The sequence below is a fragment of the Natator depressus genome, chromosome 3 (assembly GCF_965152275.1).
Source record: "Natator depressus isolate rNatDep1 chromosome 3, rNatDep2.hap1, whole genome shotgun sequence".
Lineage (NCBI taxonomy): Eukaryota > Metazoa > Chordata > Testudines > Cheloniidae > Natator > Natator depressus.
Genome location: NC_134236.1, coordinates 206,907,012 through 206,923,813, shown reverse-complemented (window position 1 = coordinate 206,923,813; position 16,802 = coordinate 206,907,012). Strand labels below are relative to the sequence as shown.

General features: G+C 60.2%; 1 protein-coding gene across 6 annotated transcripts in view; it reads left to right on the top strand.

Annotated features, from left to right (window-relative positions):
* The window catches only part of LOC141985552 (phosphofurin acidic cluster sorting protein 2-like), a 136,071-nt gene that overhangs the window by 108,163 nt on the left and 11,106 nt on the right, over nt 1-16,802 (top strand). For 4 of the 6 annotated variants that reach the window (XM_074949791.1, XM_074949788.1, XM_074949793.1 and 1 more), the window contains exons 3-14: nt 34-123; nt 602-727; nt 975-1,137; nt 1,335-1,426; nt 3,387-3,467; nt 4,996-5,055; nt 10,645-10,796; nt 14,779-14,872; nt 15,253-15,324; nt 15,795-15,925; nt 16,243-16,375; nt 16,615-16,719. In XM_074949791.1, the coding sequence (XP_074805892.1) occupies nt 34-123; nt 602-727; nt 975-1,137; nt 1,335-1,426; nt 3,387-3,467; nt 4,996-5,055; nt 10,645-10,796; nt 14,779-14,872; nt 15,253-15,324; nt 15,795-15,925; nt 16,243-16,375; nt 16,615-16,719 (1,299 nt within the window). The remainder of the gene's footprint in view (nt 1-33; nt 124-601; nt 728-974; nt 1,138-1,334; nt 1,427-3,386; nt 3,468-4,995; nt 5,056-10,644; nt 10,797-14,778; nt 14,873-15,252; nt 15,325-15,794; nt 15,926-16,242; nt 16,376-16,614; nt 16,720-16,802) is intronic. The other 2 variants (XM_074949789.1, XM_074949794.1) reach the window with 1 other exon arrangement.

Sequence of the window (16,802 nt, the reverse complement as noted above, 5' to 3'; positions counted from 1 at the left end):
TGCCCCTCCACGCCTCTCCTGATCTCGTTGCAGGGTTCAAAGCGAGTCCTGCGATCCAATGAATACGTCCTTCCCCCCGGGGGCCTGATGGAGACTGACCTGGAACTGACTTTTTCTTTACAGGTAACGTGCACCTTGCTAGCCTGGATGCAGAGCACCCAGTCTCAGCAGGCTCTGCTGCTCCTCATACCGCCTTGGGTCCCTTCCCGACAACAGGGAATTCAGGGAGAACCGAGCAGGAGCACAGTGATGTTGTCTCTGGGAGCTTTGGTCCCTGCGGGGTGCACGTGTGATGCAGGGAATGCGCAGCTGGGGTCCTGACTGTCAGCACGGGGCTGATTGCATCTCCATGCTGCATGCCAGCTGCTCTGGGCACCTCGCTGTGCCTCGCCTGTGCAGTGTGGGCGGAGGAGATGTGGAGGGTGAAGCAGGTTTGCGTGTGGCCTGGGGGAGGGAGCAAGCTGCTCAGGGTGAGCCATGGCTGGGAGGAGGTTGGGGTGCAGGCTCAGGAGCTGAGAGGGCTATAGCTGCATGAACATTAGGCCTGGCCTCTGTAGCTCTCCTGCCCTGCCATGGCTGGGTGTTTTCCCTCCCACTGTAGTACCCGCATTTCCTGAAGAGAGATGGCAACAAGCTGCAGATTATGCTGCAGCGAAGGAAAAGGTACAAGAACCGCACGATCCTGGGCTACAAGACTCTGGCGGTGGGAATCATTAACATGGCGGAGGTAAGCGGCGTCGGTAGGGGAAGAGGTGCAGTGCCTGTGAGCCTGGGTGGCCTGGCCCCGAGTGATGCCTGGGAGCTGCTGCTGCTGGGGGCGGCTGGCCCAGGGGTTGCTCTGGCCTAGCAGCATTGCCCAGCCGCCAGCACTGAGTGGCTGGTCAGCGCGTGCGAGGCATCCTTGGGGGGCACCGTTGTTGCTGGCTGCGTGCTGGCCAGCCGTCACTGGGCTCTGTGTTTGTCTGCTCGCCCAGGTGATGCAGCACCCCACAGATGGAGGGCAGCTTCTGGGCCTCCACAGCAACATGAAGGATGTGAGCATCCAAGTGGCTGAAATCAGCATCTACTCCCTGTCCAGCCAGCCCATTGACCATGAGGATGGCAGCGTCCCCTCTGGCCCCAAAATCAAAGCCTCGGGTAGGTATCTCTCAGCCCAAACAAGACGCGAGCGCTCCTCTCCCCACTCTCAGCATAGGTTTCCCCAGGCTCCCCCAAGCCACTCTGGGGCAAGGATGTGCGGGACACCCCATATCCCTGGGCTCCTGGGCATGCTGGGTCTTTCCTGAAAGCGGGGTGGGTGGCTCGGACGTGGCATCTGCATTTTCTGGTTTCAGATCGCTCTCCAGACATGGATAACTACTCGGAGGAGGACGACGACAGCTTCTCTTCAGAGCAGGAGGCCAGCGACGATGCTGTGCAAGGCCAGGTAAGGGCGGCTTAGCCCTGCTGCTGTGGGGGTCTCAGGTCAGAGTGGGTCCCGCTGCCTGTCCTCAGGGAGAGGGGATGCCTGCAAAGCCCTGGGGCAGGAGTAGAGGACTGAGCCTGCAGGTGCCCCCTTGGCCCAGACCCTCTCCTGCCCTGGGAATGAATGCCTGGGTCTCGGGGGAGCAGAGAACAGGGGCCTCAGGGCTCTGGCTGGCGACAGCGTGCAATAGGTGACGTCTCGGGGTGAAGGCTGTTGGAACTCTCTGGAGCACAGGGCTGCTCTGAGCAGATGTCCTCCTTCGTCGAGCCATAGATCCCACAGCCAGAAGGGACCGTTGTGATTATCTAGTCTCATCTCCTGCGTGACACAGGCCAGAGAGCTGCCCTGAACAAACGCCAACTTGAACTAAAGCATCACTGTTAGAAAAACATCCCAGCTGGATTTAAAAATTGCCAGTACTGGAGAATTCTCTCTAATCCCGGGTCAATGGTTCCAGCGGCTCATTACGCTCACGGTTAAACATCTGCACTATATTTCCGGTTGGAACTTACCTAGCTTCAGTTTCCAGCCCTTGGACAGCGGGAGACCTTTCTCGGCTAGACTGAAGAGCCTGTTATTAAATACTGGGCTCCCATGTAGGTACTTTCAGACGGGGGTCGAGTCAGCCCTTAGCCTTCTCCTTGACAAGCTGAACAGCTTGAGCTCTTTGAGTCGATCACTCTTGAGTCCTGTATCATCCTCGGGGCTCTTCTCTGACGCCTCTCCAGTTTATCAACATCCTTCCGAAACTGTGGCACCAGACCTGGACGCAGGATTCCAGCAGTGGTCACAACAGTGCTAAACACCGAGATAAAGGCCGGGCCTACACAACAGAGTTAGGCTGACGAAGGCAGCTCTGTAAGCGTCTACACTGCAATGGAGCTCCCACCGACGTCACGCTCCCACTACGCTGACTCAGTGAGGCCACCCGCGAGAGGCGTAGTGCTTACACTGATGTGGCTAGGTCAGCGCAGTCTCAGTGTAGACGCCACGTTGCTTAGAGTGACTCTTGCTACCTTTCAGAATCCGTCCCGCAATGCCCCCACGGGCAGCTCAGACACACACTGCCGGCACGGGCATAGTGTGGACATGTGAAACTGATTTGAGGACTGGGTGGCTGTATGTTGACATAACTTAGGTCGACTTAATTTTGTAGTGTAGACTTGCCCATAGTAACCTCTCTGTTCCTGCTCCCAGAGTCGCCTGGCTGTGATGCCAGGCTGGCATTAGCCCTTTCAGCTGCAGAGTTGCATTGGGAGCTTGTGCTCAACTGCGTATTCACGACCCCGCCTCCAAGTGTGTGGCTGAGGAGTGTCCTGGGGGAGCTGCTGTTCGTGACACCCAGGCTTCCTCCCGGGAAAGGAGCATGGTTTAGTTGTGGGCCCCACCTTGAGCTGCCCCCCCACAAGGCCCTGGCCATCTGCTCCAGTATCCTGCTCTGGGGTGGCCCACGTTTCCCTTCTCATGGGTGTGGCAGGCTCTGCAGTGACAACGGGTCACGTGAACTCCAGCGGGCCGCACACCAGCTGGCTCCTGGAAGCCTCGGTCTGTTCTTCCCCCATCCCCTGGGTTGGGTCATGGGCAGCTCAGCCTCTAAGCGGTGTGGGGCAGGACACGTGTGGGTCTCAGGTGCTGCATGATCAGGGTAAAAGGGAGTCCCAGGGGAGCGATTCCCCTGCAGTGGCAGGGCGCGCTGTATGGGGCAGTCTGCTGGGGATCGGTCATGGAGTGAAGGGGGGAGCAATCAGTGAGGGCTGACAGGCTGGGAGATAACAGCCTTGTGCTCCAGCCTGGTCAGCTTCTAGGCGTCATGTCAGAGGGCCCTACGCTGGCTTCCAGGGGGGCCGGGACCTTCCGGAAAGGCAGGGGTGCCCCCGGCGCACTGTGCCCTTCTGATGTGCTGCCGTCTCTGTCCGTTTAGGATCTGTACGACGAAGAGGATGAAGTGAGGAAGCCGAAGAAAGCCCGGAGGAAAATGATCAGAACCACGTCCATGAGCAGAGTAACGTCCGCATTTCTTGTGTTAGCGCAGCAGCACTGGGACTGGGACCGGGCCCAATCCCTGCGGGAGGCCCAGTGGGGGAGCCGCCATAGCCTTTCCCCAGCAGGAGGCACTGCAAGCTCTGGCTGTGGTGGAGCTCCCACGAGCTCCGCCCCTTGCCCTGCTCTCCATGAGCAGCTGGAGGGCGCTGTGCCCCTGGGGGAGAGAACACCCCACAGTGCAGTGATGTCGCCCGCAGGTCACGAGCGGTGTGTAGCTCAGGAGAGAGCGACAGCCGTCCTGCACTGGTGCGGGGGGTGCCCATCCCTGGGGGGCCATTGACTTGGTCCTGTCCCTCTCTGCCCTGCTTCCTGGTGGAGCCTGTGCCGCCATGGGAAGACGGGCGCGAAGCGTGTGGTACGGCCCAGTGCCGTGAGGGCAGCCGCGTCACCTGCACACATGTCCCCGGCTCAGAGCACATGGAGGTTTGCAGGGTGCGTTCCCCAGCCCTCTGCTCTGCCTATCCACGAGCTTCTCTGGCCCCTGGCACTGTCGGAGCCCCTCGCACCTACCCTAACGTGCGCCAGGAGGCAGGGCTGGGCTGTTCTCCCCATTGGACAGGTGGGGAGCTGAGCCCCAGGGAGCAAAGTGACTGGCCCATGGGCACACAGGACATCTGGCAGAGCGGAGACTCGAACCCAGGTCTCCCAGTCTATTGTTGTTACTGTTGTTGCTACCGAAAGCAAAGGAAATCTGGCTGTCCCTCTCCCCACCCCTCCTGAGCCCTCAAGGTCACGTCTTGTCCGTCGGCCTGCCGATGTGGACACGTACCAGCCAGGCTCAGCACGGGCAGATTCTGCTCCCTAATCTCCTAGTCAGTGTCGGAGGGGCAACCCGAACCAGTTAAGAGCTCTGCCTTTGGGATGGCTTTGTGGAGGCCTAGGGAGCAGTGGCTGCTGCTGGCCCGTGTGCTCAGGAGGGGAGGGGGCTGGGGGCTGTGCAAGCCCCCCTAAAAATGGCAGAGAGCCCATAGCACCTCCCAGCCTGCGTGCCGTGGGTCTGGTCTGCACTGGGGAGACCTGCCGTGGTGTGACTGTAAAGCTGGTCTTACGCCGGGGCACACTGCTGGGCTTGCTCCAGCTAGAGCTCCTCTCTCTAACAGTCAGGGCCTTAGAGGGGCTGGGTGCTGTGTCTCTGCACGTGGCCTGTCATGGCTGCCTGGATGCTCTGCAGAGGTTCCTGGTGTCCTCTGGATACTTCGCTTCTGTGTTGTGTCCCTTTGCCCTCCATGTGTTGTGTCTTTGTCTTCGGGAGCTCTTTGGGTTGGGCCGCGTCTCGCTCTGTGTTCAGCTAATGCCATCGCTGTCATGACAACAGCTCATCAGCCCGGTGGTGCTGACAGAGCCGCTAGCTTTGAGGCTGTGGAGGGGGCCCACCGCTCCCCATGGAGGGGCGCCGTGCATTCAGCACACGGCACAGTGAAAGCGGGCGGCTGGGGGTAACAGCTCCCTGGGAACCTCACGCCTTTTCCTCTGTCCTTTCCTTCCAGCAACCGAACTTCAAGCAGAAATTCGTTGCTTTGCTGAAGAGATTTAAAGTGATGGATGAGGTGAGAAAGGGTGGGTCCGTCCCTGTCTGACGCATGGCGCCAGCAGGACGAGCGCCTTGGGATCAGTCCGGGGAGCCGGGGGGCCATGGTTCCACCATTTCTTACCAGCCGTAAGGGCAAGCGACGGGGCGAGGGGGCAGAGGAGCGAGGGGGAGTGTTGTGGGGAAGAGGCAGTGTGAGGGCAGGGGCTCAGAGAGAAGGGGGGATGGGGACACAGTTCGGGAGCCGGTGGGCCCCCCCCCACGCACTTTTAGGAAGCTTCCGCAGCTCCTTAATCAGTCCCTTAGCTCTCTCCTGGCAAACCCTGTGTGTAGATGTGTTCGAGCCCAGAGGTGTCCCTCGGGGACGCATTGTCCACCCCATGGAAAGCTCACTCCTGCCCCAGGAGACGAGGGCAGCACGCGGACATGAGCCATGAATCCCCAGGGAGGGGCTGGCCGGCTCTGTGTAGCGTGAAGAGAGGGCGCTTGTGGGTAACCAGCTAGCGGAAGAGCCTGTACGTGGCATGGGCAGAGCGTCGGGGTTTCCCACTTTCCAGCCTCCACGGGAGTGCAGCCAGGATGGGTGGGGGAATCTCCTGGTGCTTTCAAGTTCCAAAATTCCAGCATTTGGGTTTCGCGATGTCTGAGAACAAAGTGTGGGGGAATCGGTAGCGTAAATAACCTCAGCCCATCGGTCTATGGTTTGGAAGAGCTCTGGTGCCTCAGGAGCTCGGAACGGGAGCTTAACATTCGACTGGGGGATAGTGCCGGGCCCCGAGAGGTGCCTTTTGCCCTCCCTGTGACCCCCAACCCTGGTTTGGCCAAGTTACAAGACACGGTAAATTGCCATTTGCACATGCTCAGTTGAGCTTGCTCCAGAAATCTCAGAACATTCCACGTGCACTGTGCATGCTCCTCGCGCCCCTGAGGCCGCCCCATGATCCAGAGCCACCCTCGTGGGGACACCGAGACTGGCTGCTCCTCCTGCTGCTCATCAAAATGCTCTTTGGCCTCGGGGAGAAGGTGCACTGGGCTGGGAAGCAGGTGCTCCTGAGTTTGACTTCTGCTAAGGGCTGGAGTTACTGGTTCTGGTCCCATCACAGCTCTCGTTACTGAGCACAGCCGCTATCCCTAGAGGGGAGGCAAGTGTCAGCCACCCTGTGGGAGGTACAGGGTCTTTCCTGGCAGAGCTCTTCCATTTGACAGAGCATACCTGCCCCTCAGAAGGAGCCATGGCAGCCAGGGCTGGGCCGGGTTGTCTGTCGAATGAGGCTGTGGCTGTATCTGTAACCACTGCTCAGGATATTATGCATCCCCCCCATAGCTGGCCTACGCAGGATAACAACCTACTACTGCTAGTAACGTAGGAACTCCTTCAGCTCAAGTGGCTGAGATCTATGTGGTAGTGCCAGCGGGCTGGGGCTCAGGCCGGAGGGGAGACATTACGGTTGCACATGACAGAATTTGAATTTTCCTTTTCAACACCTGTGTGGAAGGAGGCTGTCGAGATTGCTGGGTCTGACGCTTTGCAGGCAGGAAGCGTAGCCCAGTGCCCACAATGGAGGGCGCTGGGCCTGGCCCGGCTGCACATTCAGGGGCTGTCCCACTGCTCGGCAAGCTGCTGCCTCTGGGCCTGCAGCCCTCAGTCACATGGCCCGTTTTCGCTGCCACGTTGCATTTCTGGCTGGGGTCTGCGCTGACGTCCACTGTGCCCCCCAGGGCTCTACCCTTGCCTGACACTTCCCCACCCTTGCTGCGCCACCGGTTCAGCTCCTCCAGTGGCAGCTGCTGGTGTTTAACCACGTCTTGGCTAACCCGGCTGGGAGCAGGCCTGCATGGCACGATGGCCCCCATGCAGGAGGCCGGGGGGCTGCCCCAGTGGTAAGAATGAAGGGGAAAGGCTAGTGTAAGCAAGGGCTTCGGCTCTCTCAGCTGTTCTGGCTCCTTGGTTGGTTCCTCCTGTGTCTTATGTTCTAAAGCTCATGCTTCAGGTTTCCAGCTGGCCCCCAGCAGGGGTTAGGAAGGGATTTCCCCCACTGTCACCCCCCAAAAGTATTCTAAGGTGGTTGTTTTTTTTAATCTCCTTCCTCAGAAGCCATCAGGGATGCCCAGCGCTAGAGATGAGACACCTGTCGGGGTGGCGGAGGTGGAACTGAGCATCCTCTCTGAGGTGCTGGGCTGGCTCATGTGCCCAGGGTCTGGCTGATTGCCAGATGTGGGGTCAGGAAGAAATTTCCCCCCGAGTCCCATTGGCAGTGACCTTGGGGATTTTCACCTTCCTCGGCAGCGTGCGGGTGCGGGTCACTTGCCAGGACTATGAGTCTAACTCACTGACTCATTTCCCTGCCATTGTGGGGGGCAGGGTCAGTCCCCCCATTCTAGGCCTGTGGTATGTGACAGTCTAGTCTCCTGAGGGCTGGAGCACTTTGGTCTAATTCCAGTTGGGTTTAGTGCGTGGGTCCTGGGGGGTGGCGGTGGTGGCCTGTGATCTACAGGAGAAGTGACTGGATGATCTGGTGGTTCCTTCTGGCCTTACGCTCTATAACTGATTTTGGGGTGTCTTAGCTTGTTCTCCCCAGCTGGGGTAGCTGCATTGTCACGGCCAGGTCGGGAGCAGCCAGACCTAGTAGTCAGAGTCTGCAGTCACAAGAAGAAGTCGGCTGGGCCAGGATACCGGGACATCAGAAGCAGGAGACGAACTGGAGATCAGAACCACCAGTCAGGAACCAGAGTCAGGCCAGGTCAGGATACCAGGGGGTCAGAGGCAGGAGACAAACTGGAGATCAGAACCACCAGTCAGATGCCAGGCGTTACTCGGGGTCGGGCTGCCAGGAAATCAAGCCAGAGGCATGCAGTCCAGAACAGGGCAGAGCCCAGTTGTTCAGACAGCTTCCTGTTCCTGCTGCTGCTTAAGGAGGGCCAGCGGGCCAATCAGCTGCTCGGGGACTCTGCCAATCGGACTGTAGGGGCGGAGTCTCAAACTGGGGCTGAGCATGGTGGGGCCCCGGTAACCAACCATCAGCAGGCTGCCAGGTGGAGGGTTGGAGCATGGCTGCTTCTGTAAATGCTGCTGCAGCCCCCAGGTTGAGTCACTTCTGCCCGTAGCAGTAATCTCGCTCGGTCCCTCTGTGTCATTTCTCTGTCTTCACACGGCGATCGCAGCTTCCTCATTCACATGCTGTTTACCACACGCTTCCTGAGCGCAGATAGAATCATAGAATATCAGGGTTGGAAGGGACCTCAGGAGGTCATCTAGTCCAACCCCCTGCTCAAAGCAGGACCAATCCCCAATTAAATCATCCCAGCCAGGGCTTTGTCAAGCCTGACCTTAAAAACTTCTAAGGAAGGAGATTCCACCACCTCCCTAGGTAACGCATTCCAGTGTTTCACCACCCTCCTAGTGAAAAAGTTTTTCCTAATATCCAACCTAAACCTCCCCCACTGCAACTTGAGACCATTGCTCCTTGTCCTGTCATCTTCTACCACTGAGAACAGTCTAGAACCATCCTCTTTGGAACCACCTCTCAGGTAGTTGAAAGCAGCTATCAAATCCCCCCTCATTCTTCTCTTCTGCAGACTAAACAATCCCAGTTCCCTCAGCCTCTCCTCATAAGTCATGTGTTCCAGACCCCTAATCATTTTTGTTGCCCTTCGCTGGACTCTCTCCAATTTATTCACATCCTTCTTGTAGTGTGGGGCCCAAAACTGGACACAGTACTCCAGATGAGGCCTCACCAATGTCGAATAGAGGGGAACGATCACGTCCCTCGATCTGAAAAGGCTAAAGCAGCGTGGACCAATCCAAGGTGCCCCAGCTAAACGTCTCCCCAGAGCCCATTCCCTGCTGGGGGTCATCACCTGTTGCTCATGGGCTTGTAGCCCGTGTCCAAGCCCAGAACATGTCAGAGTGAAGGTTGCCATGCGGAGAGGGGGCAGAAATTGACAGGGCGATGTGTCGTCACAGCGTTTGATTCTCTGGGTTGAGCCGGCCGTAGGTAGAACCGGTTGAGGGTGTTGTGCTGGGTGAGAAGAAGGTGTCCATTGTGTTTTCTGCCACGTAACCTTCCATTTATTCTCAAAGAACTTCAGTGTCCCTGGGCAGCCTCGGCCTGCTGCCCTCCTTAGTACAGAGGGCCTTGGAGGGGGAGTGCTGGAATTGATGGCTCCCAGAGGGTTGTATGGGGTGGAGAGCTAGCTGGCCTGGTCTGCCATGAGCGACAGCAGGGCTCAGTGGAGGACTTCTCAGATACTCCGGCGACTGGTTGTCCCTTTATGAAGCCAGATCTGGTTGGGTGCATGACAACAGGCAGGGTATTCGCCCTTCTGCTAGCGGGTGTTTTGGAGATGACCTTGGTGTCTCCGCTCCATAAGGATACAGTCGGAGAGCTCCCAAAAGGCAGACCAGTTTGTCTGGAAATGACTGTATTGGGGTGGGTCTCAGATGGCTTTGTCCTTCCCGAGTGGTCTCTTGAGCGGAGCAGAAAGTGGCTGGTTTGGTAAAAGTCTTAGCCCTGGGGTTTCCTTGCCGGCACTTCCTGGGCTTTCCTTGCCAGCACTTGGTGTCCAGTGAATTTGGATCCCCGCCAGAGAAGGCGGGTTCCAGGCTTCGTTTTGGTTTGACTACAAGGTTTGGAGACTCAAGCGTGAGGAGGCTGTGGAGTCCTAGGTGGCTGAAGGACTCTGCCGTGTCTCTTCAGGGTACGTGATGAGCATATTATGGGGAGGTGATCGCTCACCCACAAACTCCGTAGCTCGTTTTGACTGAAGCCAGCCCGTGCCTGGCTTTTTGCCTTCCTCACCGCGGGCTGGGTCAGTCCTGGGTGAGCGGGCTGTGCGTGTTAGTCTGGTGGCTTCAGCGCTTGAACAGGGCTGGAGTTAGAGGCTTGGGCCCTCCAGCACTTGGACTCATTTGTCTCACAAGAGTTAGTCCTTCCTCTGAGAGGCAGAGCTCGTATGGTCTGTCTTGGCTGTGGGTTTTAGTGCCTCCCTGAGGGTTGATGGGCAGTCTCTTGTCCCTTTTGTGGGCTGCATTTGATACTTCCATCTGGGACAGGAAATTAGCCTGCAGTGATGATGAAGCGGGCATGGGGTCATGCATGCGGGGAGGTGTCTACGTTAGGGCAGGCCAGTCTCTAACTGCACGTGGCAGGATGCACGGGGGATTGGCCTCATTTCCCCCAAGGCCGGCCCAGCTGTGTGAAGTTTGGGAAATGGCAGCATGACCAAGTTCCTGCTCCTGTGGCCCTGGGCGATGACTGACTGTGAGCAGCTGCGGGGAGCTGCGCTCGGGCCCCCGGCCCTTTCGTTCCTCAGGTGGCTGTCCTCGCTGCTGCATGAGGACAGGCAGACCCCGGTTGGGGGATGGCCTGGAGGTGTCTCTCCAGAATGCTCCGGGGGTCCCAGAACAGGCCGTAGCCTAGAGCGTGCCCTGCCGGTGTCAATGGAGGGACTCCAGGCACCTGGGCCAGGCTGGGACAGATCAGAGCAGAGATCCCCACACTAGGCGAGCGCCGTGCTGACAGGCCTGTGGGGCTGCTCCTCTCCGGAGAGCACGCAGCCGGGGACCTGGGGAGGGAGCATTGCTGTTACCTGTGGTTCTCTGCTGCAGGTTCTGGACTCCGACCCAGTGGGTCAGACCCGAGAAGTGGAGGAGGATCTGGGGCTGCTGTATGACAGCTTGGAGGAATGCAACAACAGCGACAGTGGCCCTGAGCTGGAGGATAATGAGAGCGTGCACAGCACCCCCAAGCCCACCCTGAGGTGAGAGCTGATAGGAGAAACGCAGATGCATCACATGTCCTGCACTGGGTGTCCCACGCCTTGCCCTGTGTGCCCCAAAGGTCAGTTACGCTCTCCTCTGCACAGCCTAGAGGCCCGGGTGGTGCTTTCCTTTCCTGAGCGTTCCCGGGTGCCTTGCCAGCACACAGCCGGCATCTGGGAGACCTGGTCCCCTGGGCCTGTCACCCAGTTCGATTCTTGTGCTTGGAAAGGAAGCTTCCCAGGCGACCGCCGCCCAGCGCCGGATGCTGACCTCGGACTGGGCAGGCGGACGGGGAGCTGGGTAACAGCCGGAAGTCGTTTGCCTGCGGAGTGCATTTCCTGTGCCTCCCGGAGAGCCAGCCCAGGGCAGGACTGACCAACTCGCTCGCTGCTGGACAGGATGGAGGGAGGGGCACATGCACTGGCCCCAGGGAGGAAGGAGCCCTGTCATCTCACGGGAGGCCCTGTCGTCCCTCTGTCCTGTGGGGGGGACATGCTCTGTCTATGCTGCAGCTGCGAGCGAGCCCCCCACCTGGCAGACAGTCTGGCGTTAGCTCCACTCAAGCTAGCATGCTAAGAATAGCAGTGTGGATGCTGCGGCTCTCCTGCTGGCTCTGAACTTGGGAGCTAGCAATGACCACACCTCTACTGGGAGCGTGCTAGCAGGGGCTGTCTGGGCTGGGAAGCAGGAGATGTACATCTCAGTAGCTGGGGACTTTCTCATTATTCATAGAAATGTCCAGTCCTCTGCTGAACCCCGTTGAGTGCTGAGCCTCACATTGTGGCAGTGAGTTCCACAGGTTAGCTGAGCATTGTGTGAAGAAGTACGGCCTTGTGTCAGTTGGAAATGAGCTCCCTTTTGGTGTCAGTGACTGTCCCCGGTTCTGGCCATGCTAGGGAGTGATGGACTTAGCTTCTGTATTCCGTTCACTCTTCCGGGCGCATCTGGCATGCCTCCTGGACGCTATGCAGCCCTGAGCCCTGCCATCTCTGCTGGCCTCCCAGAGATTGACTGCCCATCTCTGAACCCCTCTATTTCTGGGATTACTCCACAGCTGCACTCGCTTTCCAAGGGAGGCCAGCTCAGAGATAGGGTATGCTAAGATTTTATCGAATCACACATCCCTAGGCCAGGGCACACTGGGATCAGAGCACAGGCCAGAGACCGGCCCCCAATCATTCCCGGAGCAGAGCTTTTAGAAAAACAGCCAAACTTGACTGCAGAATTGCCAGCGCTGGGGAATCCAGCATGACCCTGGGCGAGTCGTTCCAAGGGCTCGTTACTCTCTCTGCTAAAAATCGACACCTTACTTCCAGTCTGAGTTTGTCCAGCTTCAGCTTCCAGCCACTGGATGGTGTTAGCCCAGAGCCCAGTGCGACGTACCTGTTCCCCATGTCAGGACTTACAGACTGTCACCAAGTCCCTGCTTCACCCTCTCTTGGCCAAGCTAAATAGCCAGAGCCCCGGGAGTCTGTCCCTGGGAGCCAGGTATTTTCAGCGTTAGTTTTCGTCTTGTTCCTCATGCGCCCGACTCGTTTGTTTGCCCCTCTGGCTGCCGCAGCCCCTGCCGAGCCCACGATGACACCCAAGGCGCTCTCTGGGGCCGGGTGACAGGTGCCTTTGCCTCTCACCTCATGACTCTGGCTTCCTGAATCACCCCTTGTGGGGGACTCTGCGGCAGGCAAAGCGCTGCCCCCAGGCTATTCCCCTTTCCCTGCTGCGTGCTCGGTCTGCTCCGAGCGCTGTACTCGCCGGGGAGGGGTGATTTCCCTTGGCAGTAGCCGTATGGCTTCGTTCCTACTCCGCTGAGCGCAGCTGGGTTTCTACCCGGGGGTCGTTCATCGCCTGCGGGACCAGTTTCACCGGGGATTGAACTCCGGCTCCAGGGTCTGCGATTCCCGGGATCGTGCTCCAAGCTTCTGAAAAGAGAGCAGTGACATTTGCTGCTCTCCAGGGCACCAGAGAGCGGACTCGAATACGGTGCCTCCTTTTTTATTGTCAGTTCATCCGCGCCGTTGTTAAGCTTTCGGATTAAGCTGGGGACATTTTGCTCATAGGCTCAGCGGTGCTGCTCTGTCATGTGGAAACAGTGCCCTAGATGTCCCGGGTCACTTTCCGCCTCTTTGAAAGCCATTTGTCATTTTTGGCCCCCCTAACCCTGTGCCCTGGGCTGCTTCTCAGCTTGTTCCAGCCAAGTCTTCAGAGTGGGTTGTGTCGCAGCCAGCCCTTTGGCTGCTTGCCACATTCCTGGGCCTCCATCAGGCCCCCGCTTCCCTCCAGATCTGGGACTCCAGATCCCAGCTCCCTTTGCCTGGAGCTCGGGCCTCCTCCAGCCGGCCACGTCTTTGTCAGCTGACTGCTGTGGCTTTGGTAGAGGATGGAGCAGACGGTGCTGGGAGCCTCCGGAGAGGGCCTGCCCATGGTTCTGGCCATTCCTCCCTGTTCACTGCGGAGGTCTTCTCGAGCCAACCAGAGCCGCTGGGGGGGCACTGCAGGAAGAGCCTCGTGATCTTGTGGGGCTCGGCCAGCTGGTGCTCTGTACCCACAGTCAGCTAGTCTAGTCTCTCCAGCTGCGGTCTGCAAGGCATCTGCCTGGGGCTTGTCTCCGCTGCAGTCATAGGCAATCGTCCAGCTGCTGCGTAGCCCCGGCATGGCTCTACAGCCGACAGGAGGCCAGTCTGGAACACCCAGCGGCAGAGTGGCTGCAGGAGCTGGGGCGTGAACCTGCCTTGTGAAAGGAGGGCAGGGCTCTCAGTGTCTGACTTGGGTTGTTAAGCTCTGGGCCAGGCTGCCCAGGGAAGCAGTGAAATCCCCGTCACTGGGGGTCTCTAAGGCCAGGGATGGTCTGGGGTTACTTGGCCCTGCCTCTGTGCAGGGGGCTGGACTCGACGACTCTCCGGGTCCCTTCCAGCCCATGTGTCTGACTCTGCACTGGTGTAGGTCACTGACCACAGGGGGCGTTTGAACTCAGCTGTGCGTTTCCAGCTCTCTGGTGGCGGGGGGTGGGGCGGCATTGGAGTGGGGTGATCTCCGCTCACGTTAAACACGGCTCTGTCTGGAAACAGAGAGGTGACCCCGGCACCCCCCTGTGTACGGGACTTAACTCTGGTAGCCCCCAAGAGCCCCAGCTGTGGGAAGGAATCAGACCCCAAAGGCTTTGCGTCATCCACCCTCCATCCAGCGACACATCCCTGAGGTGCCCGACAGCTCTGCTATGTATGGTGGCTGTGGGGCCGTCCCCCTGCGTCGCTGTAGCAGCCCCCTGCCCCCGGGCTGCCCACCCGCCCGGAAAGCGCCAGTGTCCTGTGGGCCTGCTGGCCCTGCGGTCAGTGCAGTCCCATGGCGTGTTCCCTTCACACCAACACTCACCACCTCCTGGGAGCAGCCTGGGCGGGGGCTCTTTGCCAGCTCCTCCCGTTAGTGATCCCCACCCGTCCCGGGGATCCGCCTTCTGTGCCAGCCAGGAGCCCAGCCAGCCCCTAGGCACCACGGACAGGATGGAACAAGGCACCACGGGGCCCAGGAGATGTGGCACCAGTCTGAGGTGCGAGCAGGCACCAGGCTCCCTCAGACAGTCCCAGTCTGTGAGCGCAGGCGTAAACCTGCCCCAGCCCTCCCAGCAGGGAACTGGCCCGTCCTTGGCTCCCAGCCCTGCGCACCACCTCCGGGAACCGCAGGTCCCAGACTCAAGCCCAGCCCCTTGGCCAAGTCTCCCCCCACCCCGGCCCAGCATGAGCCTGAGGGCAGGATCCCTTTGCGGCTCAGCTCCCGGCACTCTCTGGCTCAGCGTGCCGAGGGGACAAGCTCCTCTCCCTGCAAGCTTCACCCCCCTACCCCAGGGACGCCGGGCTGGGCTGGTGCCGGAACTAGTTGGGGGCCTGTCTGTGGCGCTGCGGGCCGAGCGGGGGTCCCGGTGTCCTCGTGTCTGTCTCATCTCGCCCTCTGTCTGTCTCCCTGTGCATCTGTCTGTCTCTCTTGCAGGCGTTTCTTTGAGGGCGTCTCTCACTCGGGTTCCCAGACTGAGATTGGTAGTCTGCACGGCCAGAAAGGGCAGGAACGGGAGTCCAGCAGCCCTGTGAGTCACATCCCCGCCTCCTTGTCCTCCCCCAGCAGCCTGTAAGCCTGGGTTATCCTGCCGGGAGCCAGGCCTCCCAGGGAGGTGCTTGTCACCTGCGGGGGTCACTCTGCGCTGCATTTCCTTCTCCTTTTCTCTCTTTCCTGGGCGCGAGCGGCATCCTGTCCCAGCACAGCCCGACGGAGTAGGAGCGCTCTTGGGGGGACTGAGGTTTGGCGAGAGCTCTGGGGTGCAGGATGCCCCACGCTCGTGTGTCTCCAGAGGCAGCCAGAACCACATCCGGCTGCCCTGTGCTGGGGGCCAGGCGTGGGGCTGCAGGCGGGGCTGCCGTGGCCCTGCCCTGGGATGCTCTGGTCTAGACTCTGGTTCCCTCTCCCCAGGGACAAGCGGAGAAGCGCAAGGCCGGAGCTCCGCGGGCCCTGGAGGAGGTGGGCGTGGAGGTGGTGGCCGCGGTGAGTGTCTGTGTGCTGTCAGGCCAGCAGGCGTGGCTGGCTGAGGCTTTTGGGGGGTGCCCGGCGCCTCAGTGTCCAGGGAGCGAGCTGTCCCCTCAGGTGGGGGCGTGGAGGAATGCTGGCAGCCCTGGGGAGGGGGCGGAAGTGGGCAGGGAGCTGAGAGGAAGGATGGTCCAGTGGTTAGAGCACGTGGGAGCTTGGCTCTGCTGCTGGCTCCTGGTGGGCCCCTCACAGAGCCTCTGGGCCCCCGTCCAGTGGGGCTGACAGCCCTGCCCTGTGAGGGGCCACACAGTGACGAGCACTCAGGTCCCACAGGGATGGGGCCAGAGACGTGCTGTAGCTAGACAGTGGGACGGGGGGCAGGGAGGAGGCCTGTCTCAAGGAGACTGGCTTTGGGCCCATCAGCCCCTGGGGAGGGGTTCCTGGGCCCTGGTCTCTCTCCTGTGTCCAGTGACTCTGTGTCCCCTCAGGCGCTGGAGCCGGAGGAGCCCTCCCCACGCCCCGGGGCGGCAGAGGCAGCCAGGCGGGAGAGCAGTGTTGACAGGCTGGCCCAGCTGGGCAGCGCCGGCAAGCCCGAGCCCCCAAACGCTGTGTCGCCCAGGTAAGGCGGCTCCAGACCGCAGTCCCGGCCTGCACGGCTGGGCTGGGGAGAACATGGCTGGGCCCACCACGCTGTTCCCTGGCAAGGAAAGTGCTGATGGACCAGTCACAATGGGCTGATGGGGGTCCGGCCCGGCCCCGGGGGCGGGGGACGATGGGGGCCCAGCCCGGCCCCGGGTGCAGCCAGCTCCCGTGTAGCTGTTGCGATGGTGTGGGGACTGTTCTGGGGACCTGGCTGCCCCAGACTCTGCAGTCCCAGCCCTGGGGCCAAGGCTGCTGCAGCGTAAGCTCTGACTCCTGGAGATTCTCACCCTGCAGCAAAGCTGAAAGCAGACAGGTGTGGCGGCCCCGCAGCACCTCCATGAAGGACCGGCAGAACCTGAAAGGGCAAAGCGACCGCACCAGCAGCCTGGACAGTGAAAGCTCGCCGGACTCGCGGCACAGCGCCCAGGTCAGGCTGCAGCAGTGTGCGCGTGGGTGGCATTCCTGCCTCTTGCGGGGCAGGGGGCACGGCAGGGCGGTGGGGCTGGGCCCCACTGGCTTGCAGGAGAGGCAGTGGGTGGCCCGGTTTGCTGCCTGCAGGACCCTGGCCCATGTGGGTGGAGAGGCGTTGGAGTGGGACAGTGGCTGGCCTGTGGGAGACCAGGGGATCCCTGTAGTGTTTGATCCTGCCTGGTTGTGCTGTCTTAGGTGCCCCGGAAATCTGTCTATGATCAGCTGAACCAGATCCTGATCTCAGATGAGCAGCTTCCAGAGAGCATCATCCTAGTGAATGTCACCGAGTGGCAAGGGCAGGTGAGGAGGGAGGGGAGCCGGGCTGCACACCAGCTGGGCAGGCTGCCTGCGGGGCCATGGCAGGGGGCAGCCCCAGGAAACAG